The sequence below is a fragment of the Brassica oleracea genome, chromosome C5 (assembly GCF_000695525.1).
Source record: "Brassica oleracea var. oleracea cultivar TO1000 chromosome C5, BOL, whole genome shotgun sequence".
Classification (NCBI taxonomy): Eukaryota; Viridiplantae; Streptophyta; class Magnoliopsida; order Brassicales; family Brassicaceae; genus Brassica; species Brassica oleracea.
Genome location: NC_027752.1, coordinates 35896660 through 35909067, shown reverse-complemented (window position 1 = coordinate 35909067; position 12408 = coordinate 35896660). Strand labels below are relative to the sequence as shown.

The 12408-nt window shown below is 36.5% G+C and overlaps 3 protein-coding genes and 1 pseudogene across 4 annotated transcripts in view; 2 read left to right on the top strand and 2 right to left on the bottom strand.

The window, feature by feature from the left end:
• On the top strand, positions 1-796 carry LOC106293492 (RING-H2 finger protein ATL78-like). The gene has a single exon (XM_013729170.1). The coding sequence runs from the start codon at positions 39-41 to the stop codon at positions 684-686; it is 648 nt and encodes a 215-aa protein (XP_013584624.1). The 5' UTR covers positions 1-38; the 3' UTR covers positions 687-796.
• Positions 797-4665: 3869 nt separating this feature from the next.
• Positions 4666-12408, top strand: part of LOC106295461 (actin-2) — a 20931-nt gene continuing 13188 nt past the window's right edge. Inside the window, exon 1 of the mRNA XM_013731369.1 lies at positions 4666-4681. The gene's annotated coding sequence lies outside the window, so the exon portion shown is untranslated. The remainder of the gene's footprint in view (positions 4682-12408) is intronic.
• On the bottom strand, positions 6205-7379 carry LOC106345142 (annotated as a pseudogene).
• On the bottom strand, positions 8376-10778 carry LOC106295462 (choline/ethanolaminephosphotransferase 1-like). 2 transcript variants are annotated; one of them, XM_013731372.1, is made up of 8 exons: positions 10525-10778; positions 10241-10354; positions 9650-9806; positions 9515-9524; positions 9378-9428; positions 9181-9258; positions 9027-9102; positions 8376-8655 (listed from the first exon to the last, which is right to left on the bottom strand). In XM_013731372.1, exons 3-8 carry the CDS (start codon positions 9781-9783, stop codon positions 8591-8593), a joined length of 414 nt encoding a protein of 137 aa, XP_013586826.1. In that variant the 5' UTR covers positions 9784-9806; positions 10241-10354; positions 10525-10778; the 3' UTR covers positions 8376-8590. The 2 variants fall into 2 exon arrangements, with proteins under 2 accessions (XP_013586826.1, XP_013586827.1); XM_013731373.1 differs by lacking the exon at positions 9027-9102 and having other exon boundaries at positions 8376-8643.

Sequence of the window (12408 nt, the reverse complement as noted above, 5' to 3'; positions counted from 1 at the left end):
TATATCTATCTATCTAACTCTTCAAACTAGGTTTAATCATGTCGGCTGAAACATTTGCTCCCATTATCTATGAAGATTTTCTTGAGAACTTTTACTCAAGAAGGCTACTACTTCACACAGCTTATCAACCACCTACCATGGCATCTCCTCCATTTGGAGACGCTCATGAAGCATCACACTCTCATGCACACCAAATGAGCTTTGATGCAAATGTTGTTATGGTCTTATCAGTCCTCTTGTGTGCACTAGTTTGCTCACTTGGACTGCATTCTATCATTAGATGTCTGTTGAGATACTCATCCGAAGCTAGTGAGGAGCTTACAGTTCGCATGGCCAACACAGGGGTCAAACGAAAAGCCTTGAAGAGTTTCCAGACGGTAAGTTACTCTAAAGAGATGAATCTGCCTTGTCTTGATACAGAGTGTGTCATATGTCTCTCGGAGTTTGTGGCCGGAGAGCGAGTCAGGCTTCTGCCAAATTGTCACCACGGGTTCCATGTCCGGTGTATAGACAAATGGCTGAGTTCACACTCATCTTGTCCCACTTGCAGGGACTGTCTCATTCAGACTTGCCAAAAGATAGCTGGCTGCAGTGAGACGACCTCATCATCTAATCAACCACCACAGGGAAGCTTTAGCGTGCATATAGCACCACTAGGACCTGAAAGATTTATACATGGTTTCTGAACACAAGTCAACTAGGCTTAGGTGAAGTTATGTTGTAAAGCTTGATATGTATGTACTGCCAATGGCAGCTTACCTGTAGTTCAATATTGAGAACAGAGTTATCATTTCAACTGTGCAGTTTAATAACATTATGATATGTTGCTTTCTTCATTCTTTAAGCTTCCCAAAAGAAGATGTTAGACTCACGTGAGTGAATGAAATTAAAAACAACTCAAATTACGAAGGCCCTGTTCGTTTGTACATCTGGAAGGTGCATCCAGATGGATCAGTCAGATGGATCAGTCAGATGCTCTACCCGGGTGTTGTTTGTTTGTACATTTGGAAAGTACATCTAGATGAAGCATCTGGATGCAGCTGCGTTCGTTTGTTCATTTTTTTTTGAACTTACATTTGCATACAAATGCAGTTGATGACAAAATTACTAAAATGGACATGTATTTAATTTATCTATATCTTACTCTTAAATCATGATTATTATTTATATTAATGCTGTTAATTTTAATATCTTATCTAAATTACAATTAAAAATAATAATTTTAAAATTCTTGTTTTAAAATTCATAAATTTATTTTAATGAAAATAAGACAATGAAATTATAAATAATGACTATAATTTTGCAAATTTGATTAAAATATTTAAATAAAAGTCTAACAATTGTTTGATATATGATAAATTTTAACACACTAAAATCCAACAATAGTTTTGATATATTGATAACTCAAAACCAATTCCAAAAATAAATAAAGATAAGATAGTCTCAAAAACTTTAAATAGATCATGGTAAATAAAAACTTAAACATAATATTGTTTGACAAAAAACAATTTTTTTGATCTACACAAAATGATTGAACCATTGAAACAACCAGAAAACACTATACTTAGAGGATGAAAAAAACTATAACAGATACAACTTGGAATGAATGAGAAAATGAAACTATATAATTTAAAACATCTTACATCACATGAAAACAAGAATTGTTCTTCACTTGCGAAAGTTAAAACAATTATAATTTTAGTTCCAATTAAAAATTTCGAGATAGTTATATTATTTAAATGTAAATTAATGATTTAAGCTAAAAACTAATAAGAAACTTGTGAAAGTTAAAATAATTATAATTTCAATTAGAAAGTTCGAGATAGTATATTATTTAAATTAATAAATTAATTAAAAAATTCGAAATATTTATATTCTTTAAATTAATAAATTAAATATTTACGCTAAAAACTAATAATAATATGACAAATAAGCAAAATTACCTAAAATCATGGAGAATGTGACAAATCAGCAAAATCACTTCATAAATAATAATATAGATAGTATATTATTTTTATTTTAAAATAGTGTATAATTAATGTGAAATTTAACTATATTATGAATTTGTTTTCTTTATCAAGAAAATGAATTTATTTTAATCTGGAGGAGAAAATGAAGTAGTAACTAACAACTAGAACTCCTCGAGAGTGAAACTATAAATGGGTTAAGAATCTCTTTTAACGGGCTGATAGAGAACCCACTTCGTGACTCTCATGCAACTCAAGAGTCGAAAATGTGCGCTTACTAATTAAACGATTATATTTAAACATTTTACATATGGAGTATGAACAAAAAGCTAAAAGTCAAATTCGCGTTGATTTCGTGTCTAAGGTTTAGTATAGTTTAACCTACAGAAATTGGTAAGAATGCACACAAACAACCTCCTATTGTGTCATATACCCTTATTTTGAAAACCTTTTTATTTTGACTATTTTACCCCTCCAGAACGCGCCATACTAAAGGCACTAGACCTGCGCCGCGTGGAGTTTGTGTTGGACGTCTCCCTTCACCCCATTGGGTAATAGAGTGGCTCATGCCTGCTCAGGTTCTGCAAACGAAAGAGTGTGAAACTCCTCTGTCATTATCGAACCTCGAATAGTCGCATTTAATCACATTTCCTCAACTACTAAATCCTCTTATTTACACGAGATTTTTAGGTTCACCATTATCCCGATTAATATTCCGATCTCCATCTTTTTCTTCACCGCAAATAAACCCTAATTTTTCAATTCGACATCGTTTCATCTCCGGCGAACGTTGCGATGGGAGAAGAACTGCTACCACCGAGGATGTTCGCCGTCGGCGATGAACCCCTTGGAGAACGCGTTAACTCGTATCACAAGGTGAAGAGGACTGAGTTGCTTATCGACGCTTTAGAACCAGAGGAGTTAGATTTTCTACGTAATTCAACTTTCGGGAAGGTTCTTGCAATTGAAGAGAACCCGCCGTTCTCAGGTGCTTTTGGGCAATATGTTGTTGTTAGGCTTCTCAAAGTGAACAAGAAGTACGAGGTTTGGTTTCTATTTGCTGGAAATCCTGTCAAGATGTCACTCCGCGAGTTCGCAATCATCACGGGATTGAACTGTCGTAAGATCCCAGAACTCACCAAGAAGAAGAAAAATCCTCTGAAAGAGAAGCTTTACTGGAACGAACTTATGGGGTCTTTGAAGTTCTGTACTATCGACATTGCTATCGACATGCTGAAGAAGAAGGTTGTAAAAGGCACTGAGGCGAGGATCAAGTTTGCGTGCCTTGCAATCACATCGTCGATTCTGTTTCCTTCTTCACACACACCACGGATCATGCCGGAGCATGTTGAAATGATACGAGATTTAGATGAGTTTCTCGAATTCCCTTGGGGCAGAGCTTCTTTCCACACGCTGGTTACTTCACTGATTTCGAAGGATGAAATCGCATTATCGTAAGCGTCTGTTGCGATCTGTGGGTACATTGATGCGATTCAGCTGGTCCTATTGGTTGCCATTCCACAACTGAAAAAAGAGATCACACCGTCGGAGCCAATTGTCATCGAGGATTCCGAGAGCGAGGGCGAGTCCCCTGAAGAACATGCACCGTCTGAGGAGGAAAACGTTGTGCCGCAGGAGAAACCATCGCCGGCGACGAAGTACTGTCTCATTCCCGGACATGCCAAGAGCATAGATACCGATTGCCAGGTAGTAAATAACTCACACACCATTTGGTTACCTGTTATTTTCACCCGTTACTCGTTAACTTAAATGATAAATGCTGATATATCACCACCGCTGTTAACGTCGTAAATATCAATTTCACTGTTACCTCATCAAGAATATCATAACACATCTAATTATCGGGTAAACTTTTTCTTACCAACTAACGTTTACTTTTACTCTAGGTGCGTGTGAAGTGTATCCTAAATGAACCGTTCGAGGAGTGGTCAGCTGGACTAGACTTCCTGTGGGTCGATGAGTCTTATGACCTGGCTGTTGAGAACATGGTCCATCTGATTTATGAGGGTTTTGCCTTCTGCAAGGAAATGTTCAAAGGTGGTCTTACCGCAAATGATCTTGCTCGTCTGAGGGCAGAGAAGAAACTGAAGGAGAAAGAACCAAAAGAAAAAAGCGACAAGGATCATCATGCGGAAACCCATGAACACAGCTAACAGCTAACAACATACCCATGAACCCATTAACCATCTGTTTTCTTTCCAGTTCCAGGGCCAAAGACTACTCAGACTGTAAACATAAACCCATGAACACAGCTAACAGCATACCCATGAACCCATTAACCATCTGTTTTCTTTCCAGTTCCAGGGCCAAAGACTACTCAGACTGTAAACATAAACCCATGAACACAGCTAACAGCATACCCATGAACCCATTAACCATCTGTTTTCTTTCCAGTTCCAGGACCAAAGACTAGTCAGACTGTAAACATAAACCCATGAACACAGCTAACAGCATACACATTGCAAAAGTATTACATGAACACAACTAACAGCATAACAAACAAAACCCACAACATAACTTATAGGATATAGATTACAGAGATCCTAGAAACTCTTACCTGAGAGAGAGAGAGCCTGATAGAGAGGTTGCCTGAGAGAGAGAGAGCGCCTGAGAGAGAGAGAGCGCCTGAGAGAGAGAGCGAGAGAGCCGGAGAGAGAGCGCGCCTGAGAGAGAGAGTGAGAGAGAGAGAGAGAGTCGTAGAGAGAGACTGAGAGAGAGAGGTCGCCGGAGCCTGAGAGAGAGAGAGCCTGAGAGAGAGAAAACGCCTGAGAGAGAGAGAGACTGAGAGAGAGAGAGCACCTGAGAGAGAGAGAGACTGAGAGAGAGAGAGACTGAGAGAGAGAGAGCCAAAGAGAGAGAGAGAGAGAGAGCCGGAGAGAGAGAGCCCCTGAGAGAGAGAGAGCCGGAGAGAGATACTGAGAAAGAGAGAGCCGGAGAGGGAGAGAGAGAGAGAGAGAGCGCCTGAGAGAGATAGCCTGAGAGAGAGAGAGCCGGAGAGAGAGGTCACCGGAGAGAGAGATCGGAGAGGTCGCCATGAGGAGATCGGAGAGTTCGCCGGAGAGAGGTCGGAGGAGAAGAAGATTGGCCGCCAAGAGAGAGTTACGTGAGAGATGAGAGTGAAGCACAAAAGTTTTAGGGTTATGTGTAGCAGAGTCATTTTTGTCATTAACCATTTTTGACTGAATCAGCTGCAACTGGATGCATGGTGAAGACTCAGCCAGTTTTTTTTTTAAAGTTCAGCTGAGTTTTCGAAACTCACCCAGCTGATCCATCTGGATGTACCGATAATTCACACTAAACGAACACCAAAATTCACCTTCACCCAGATGGATCAGTTGACTGAGCAAACGAACAGGGCTAAAGATAAGGAAGCTGAGAAGGCAAAACACTTAAGTGAGGGCAGCAAATCAACTTGGTCAACTCTTAAAAATCCTTAATCTCAAAGATTATTAAAAAAACATGATATGTGCCACTAACTTGTTTGTGTAATAGTGATTACCATAATGGTTAATGCTAAATAATGTAAATTAAATAATCTAGCCCTCCAGAACAAGAAGACCTTTCTTGTTTCGTTATCAAACTTTTAGTGAGATGAGTAGGCTGTGATAATGATCAGGCGAAATTAAAAACGTGACAAAATAAGAATACTCAGCAAGGACCTCACAAGAGATAAAAGATATAGGTTACACCTAGAACAAACGGCATAAAGCAGAATGGAGTCTGAGCAAGAAAACCACCATGTAGTCTAAATCAGATGTTAACAAAATTAATGTGTGGTTTTTAATATTGTAGTACTAATCACAGAAAAGCTAAAAACGGTACGATAGCCATTGCTGGTGGCTGTCAGATATCAGAATCTGTTTTTTTACCAAACTGAGGTCGCAGAATATGGACCATTAAGTTACAAAAAAAAAAAAAATAGAATATGGACCATTAACACTGTAAACACACACTGAGAGAGAGCAGTTAGTGTAATAGTACTACCAAAAACATTGTTGTTTATACTTTATTGAAGAGACAACCTTGGAATATTAGAGCATGTCCAATGGTTAGAGTTCATGATGAGTTCTAATGATTAATTTAATAATTAATTTTGTAATTTGTAAAGTTTAGAACTTTTATTAATGTAATTAAATTTGTCATGGTCCAATGAGAAAACTTTTTTGAGGTTCTTAAAACTTTTTTTTTTTTTAGAAATTGAATTATTGGATTTCATAAAAATTTAAATAAATATGACATAAAACATATTAAAAAGATGTCATTACAGAGATTCTGAGCATGAAAGTTTTATAATTTTAGACATGAAAAACTAACTCTCAGACATCAACAGCTATAAGGAAAATGTAGTCCCCTGAAATATGTTTATAATCTTATATCTTGAGAACTTTCCGCAACTACTCGAATCTCTTGACAAGGGAGAGATCATTAAGCATCTTCTCGATCGCTTCATCACTATGAGCTCTTCCTTTTGTCTACACAAAACAGAAGCTTACATCATCGCAAAAGTCCACAGACATAACAAGGCTATTTGTTCTTTCTAGGAATAGAGAAAGTAGAATATTTTTTTTCTTTTTACCTTGAGAGAAGGAACAATTGCCACTGCTTCTTCAGCAGTTTCAGGACAGAGATTGCCAAGAACACATAGCTGTTCAATAACGACCACCACAATGGTTTAAAACCTTCTGTCTAAAAAGGTTTGAACATCTTACCTCAAACTCAGTGAGCTGATGCCTGCTCAAGATTCTGTGAAACTTGAATTAAGGTAAACACACATGCTGCAGTCAAAATCATACGGCATATATACTCTCACAAAACTAAAGAACTGAACCAATGACATTAAACTCTCTCATTCATGGGTTTAAGTGCTAATAAAAGCATAATCAATGCATTCTTGTAATACTAGGTCTACTGAATAAACTAATCATACAGAAAGAGGATACTCTCGAACTTGTCGAACAACATCTGGATTTGTACCGACTAAATCGCTTCACATACTGCAAGGACTTCTCAAACACTCTGCAAAGTGTAAACAAAATTCAATCACCAATAAAGTACTATTTTCTTTCCTCAGGATAATGAAACTGGCATAAGCACTACTAGTATAAAATAGCGTGCATCTAAAAGTAATATGCATCAGTGCAGACATATATAAAAAATCTCTGTACATTCTTCAATTCTTTAGTCTACAAGACCGAAGGCTCTTGAATTTATTGATTGCTAATTGGCAGTGAATCTCCACAAAGCACAAAACTTTTTAAAAACACTTAACTGAGAAACTTGATTCATAGAATCCTCGGAGACTTGCTGAAGCTGTTCATACTTGTGCTTAGGCCTGGGTTCGCGGGTCAACCCGCCCTGCACGACCCGCCAACCCGCGGATCGTTTCTTTTTTTTTAGTTAAAATTTCGACCCGCTCAACCCGCAAAGAAATAAACTAATACCCGCACCCGCCCCGCTTTATTTTGCGGGTAACCCGCGGGACCCGCGGGTTATATTTTTAATTAAAAAAATAATTATTTAATTAGTTTTTCTATAAAATAATATATTTATAAGTAATTTTTTCTATTATTTTTTAAAAATTTAATTATATTTTTTTAAAAATAATTATTTTTCTTAAAAAAATTGAATTTTTCAAAAAAAAAAAAAAAGATTTTTTTTTTATTTTTTATTTTATTTTGCGAGTTGGCGGGTATTCGCAAATCAAAATCCACCAACCCGCACCCGCGACTTGATTTTTTCAAAACGTTCGACCGGCACCCGCCCCGCGGCGGGTCAAATGGGGCGGGCCCCTCAGGCTTTGATTTAAATTCCCAGGCCTACTTGTGCTCAAGGATCAAAGACACTTCACAGTAGGCCTGAGACTTATTATCCGAGATCCGGATTCGATTCGAGATCCGCTCCGGATTCGCTCCGAAAATAGGATATCCGGGGTGTCCGGATCCGAATCTGGATAGTAAAATCTTGGATCCGTCCAAACCGAATCCGAATCCGGATATCTTAATTTTTAGGTCCGGATATCCGGATCCGGATCCGTATTTTTAAAACACATTAAATTTTTAAATTTCATTAATATTTATATTTGATATATTAATATTTATACATGAATTAATCTTATAATATTATATTTTAGTTTTTACAATATTATAGACATATATAAATATATTTATAAATATTTGATTTATATATTATATTAAAAAAATTAGTATTTTTTTGAAAAAATATTATTTTTAATTATTTTTAAGGATCCGGATCCGGATCCGGATATCCGCGGATAATACAATATCGAAACGGATATCCGAAATCCGGATATCCGGAAACTACGAATCCGGATCTGGATATTAAGTTCACGGATCCGACGGATCCGGATCCGGATCCAGATTTGAGTACAAATTTTGAAAAAGTGTAAGATCAATCGAAAAGAATCGTTATGGACTAAGACCAATTCGAATGAAAAGAAGAAGATAAAAAACCTTAATTTTGCAATACAATAGCTGGGGATACAAAGACGGGAATAACAGAGAGGTTACCATCTCCAATCTTGAGTTCGACAGCGTTCTCTTCTCCGGACATGGCAGAAGCTGAGGAGAAAATGATACTTGAGCCTATGCGTCGGCTTCAATAGAACGGCAGCCTCCATCTCTCGAGCTTCTTCCTTCTGAAAAATCAACTGTTAATTGATTTCGTGAAAAACATCAACAAAGAGATTCCCGAAGAGAGAGACAGGGGAAAATTTATTGCCCAATACTAAAGTGACACGTAGGGGTTTCTAACCAATTCTAAAAAGCCATATTAAGAGCAATCTTTATCCCTAAAACCTCTAATGGGATCTTTAATGATATTTTAGCAATAAATGTAACTTTAAGAACCTTTGTTAAAAAACTCCCATTTTGAGTGGTACAATGAAAATTTTTTAATTTGGGTTTCTTAAAAAAAAATTAATTTTTTTTTATTAAAGATAAAATTTATTTATCAAATAAAACATATTAAAAGATAACATTTTAAACATAGATTTTAACATATATATATTAAATAAATCACCATGATCGAAAAGCTCTCCTAGGGGGCTAGAGGAGTTCGTTCTTCTTGCTTGCTTCCCATCAACCGCATCAAATGTCTAAAAAAACTAAGGGTTTCAGGAAAAGAAAAGGAGTTAAAACACATTCACAAGAAAGAGAGAGAGAGAGACGCAGACCTGATACAAGAATAGGAGCGAACCGTGTTCGAAGTGCACCCATCGTGGAGGAGGAGAATCCAACTGAGGTGAATATATCTGAAACAGACAGGTAAATAAAAAGTGTCTTTGTAATCAAATCCATATGCAGAAAACAGACATAAAGACAACAACCAAATGCTTCAAAGAGACTAAAGAACAGAACATTATTCACTCACGTATCCTAGCAGGGAAGATGTGACTAGAAAGATAAACCCCATAAGCGTTATCTGCAAAGCAATAAAAACAAGAAAGCCATACGTAATAACGACACCACATAAACCAAAAATTGGAGACATGAAACAGTAATATATACCATGTTTGGTCTGCGTATGATCCAAAGGCAGTAACAGAGAGAAACCCACATGAAAAGACAAAACAAAAGTCAAGACTTCTCATTTAGCCTCTCATCAAGTAAAGCTAAAAAAGCAAAAGAGAGAGAGAGACTTACGGCATCCATAGAGGGAAGGCTTTGACAAAACGAGTCCAAAAAGGGTTGAGAAGGTATTTGGCAAGATAAGAGTGATCCTCTCCACTGTACTTGTACCTATGAAAAGCTGCACCATGTGCTCGTATGTAACCCATTACTCTCTAACCTCATGCTGATTCTGAAAGAAAATAACAAAAAGACGTTAAAGCATGGATCGTTACGGTCTCACTAGCACTAATCAGACTCCCTTACGCTAAATCAAGAAAATAGGTATGACCTTTTCTACAAAAAGAACAAAACTTTGCTCAAGCTGCGAGATTTGGATAGAATCTAAATTTGGAACCTTTTGCTACAAAGATTTGGTGCGTGTATGATGGTTGTGTGCACTAGTCAAATCAAACTGAAGTAAGATCACATACAACTATACAAGCGATATAATGAGATGACTAACCAGCAAAACTAATTCCAAATAATTATAACCAAGCTAAATGACCACTTCATTTTCCATGAATACGAATATCATAACGCCACTCAAGCTCAATAGGAAATTAAGTAAATAAAATGCAATTAAAGAAAGCAAAAACAAGTGGGGAGCTTAAGTAAGGGATTACCCTCTTCGACAGCCTTCTCTCTCTGCCGTTCAGGCAACTTCAATGCTTTGATCTCTGCTTGGGCTTCAGATAACTCTCTTGCTGCTTCCTTCTCAACTTTAATTACTTTCTCAACCTAATTTACAAAAAGTTATGAAGCCTTTTGTTGTCATCAGTACTAAATAACAATCAAAACCATATATAACAACTGAAGCTTATTCAATCGAATGAAACAAAACTACAGATGGTTAAACCTATATGATCACAGTTTATATAGAAAGGAGATAAGATTTGATCGAACAATACCATTTTTTTAACCTTGGAGGTGCGAAGGAGAGCTTGGAGGTGCGAAGGAGAGCAATTGAACAAACAATACGTTTGTTTCAACCTTGGAGGTGCGTAGGAGAGAACAACAGCCATCGTCGTCCTGCGGAGAGCACGAGAGAATCGCCGGAGAAGCCGAGAGAAACCAAAGAAAAGAAAAAAAGAGAAGAAATTTTTTTTGGAAAATATATGATTTAGCTTTCGTTAGCTGACACATGGGGGAAGAACCCCTTTAGTTATCGATCACCAAAATCATTTCTTAAGGATCGATAACACCCTTTTTATTTAGTTTTCATTTAATTAGAGCATGATTATCCGAGATCTTTAGTGGTTTTCTTAGTGCGTGGGTCCCCACAAAACCCTTAAGGATCGGTTACAAAAACTACTAATTAAGAACCGATTTTAGTGAGTTTCTTACACTGTTCGTGGGCCCCACTGATTCGTGGCGGTCCGCAATAGGTTTGCTTTTAGTTTTCATTTAATTAAATCTTTCAATAACTTAAAAACCCCTCTTAAGAAACCCAATAATCATGCTATAATAAGCACCGGTTCTATGACCTCTGATGGAGGTGGTCTTAGAGACTAGAGAGGAGGACCTTCTCAGCACTATTAGGACTCCTAGGGCAAAAAAAAATTGTTTTTACTATCTAAAATTTATATGCAGATAATGTTTAAAATATTTTTAAAATTTAATCAGTAATATTTTATATATTTTGTAATGAAAATAAAACTATATATATATCAAATAATTTTGGGTCATTTTCAATTTTATTTATTTTATTTCTATTTTCTTATATGTAAAAATATAAATTTATAAAAAAATTAAGTTTCTTAATTATTATTATACGAGGATACAGGCTTACGTCCAGGTCCGTTGCACCGCTTGTCCCCCCTAGTGAACCGGCCCTGCTGCTAGAGACATGTTGTTTTGTATGAGTTCAAAAAGTAGTGGACATGTCTTTTGGGCCTATTAATAAAGCCCAACAAATAACGGTTAAGTTCTTGTCAAATTTTGATTCGCGTAAATAACTCACTTTCTTCTTTTCAGCAATAATTCATTAACTTTAATAATTGAAGATGTCCTTCATTTTGTAAAGGTACACCAGACCTCAAATTAAATAGAAAAATTAAATCGGACTATCTATTTTATTTTGGCATCGTTTCTTGTTTTTCTTTTTTCACATCTTTCTTTTTCAATTATTTTATTTATCCATTTTAATGACGATTTTCATCCGCGAATTTATAATTGTGTATTTAAAATAGGGTACCTTAAAAGGGATTAAAAATGAGAAGTTGGCAAAACGAATTTCATGTACGTTATTGGATGTATGTTTCATGCTTGTATCATTTCCTTTCAAATACTTATAATATACAAATATTGTTATAAATCATGGAATGGATTGCCATTAACGAGGTCCGGACCGAGACCGACCCAATACCTAGAAGATGGAGAGATGGCCGAAGCCTAGAAAGAGGAGAGAGAGAGCCGACTTTAGGAGAGAGAGACGGCCACAAAGCTTGAAGAAAAGGAAATCATTTCCTTTTCCTAGTAAATGTAATCTTTCCATTATTATGTATTAGTAGTTTTCCTAATCCTAATAAGTTTAGGTTTTGGATACTTTCCATTTATCTTCATCTTGTAATCCTTATATAAAGGAACCCCCTTGATCATTAATAATAACACAGAAATATTCAGTCTCTAAACTCTCTATTTTACAACACGTTATCAGCACGATAGACTCCAAAACCCTGAGACAAAACCTAACCTAAAATCCGTCACACATAAACCCTAATCCAGGTGCAACTTAAAATCGATATATATCTCTCAAACCCTGAAGAACCAGACGACGAGCCACATATCATCTT

What these genes read in the sequence shown, in the direction of transcription:
- LOC106293492 (XM_013729170.1), top strand. Translation starts at nt 39, where the DNA reads ATGTCGGCTGAAACATTTGCTCCCATTATCTATGAAGATTTTCTTGAG.
- LOC106295462 (XM_013731372.1), bottom strand. Translation starts at nt 9,783, where the DNA reads ATGGGTTACATACGAGCACATGGTGCAGCTTTTCATAGGTACAAGTAC. An exon ending in CATCTTCCCTGCTAGGATAC is followed by an intron (nt 9,259 to 9,377) that starts GTGAGTGAATAA and finishes TGTCTGTTTCAG; the next exon opens with ATATATTCACCTCAGTTGGA. An exon ending in CGCTCCTATTCTTGTATCAG is followed by an intron (nt 9,103 to 9,180) that starts GTCTGCGTCTCT and finishes TAGTTTTTTTAG; the next exon opens with ACATTTGATGCGGTTGATGG.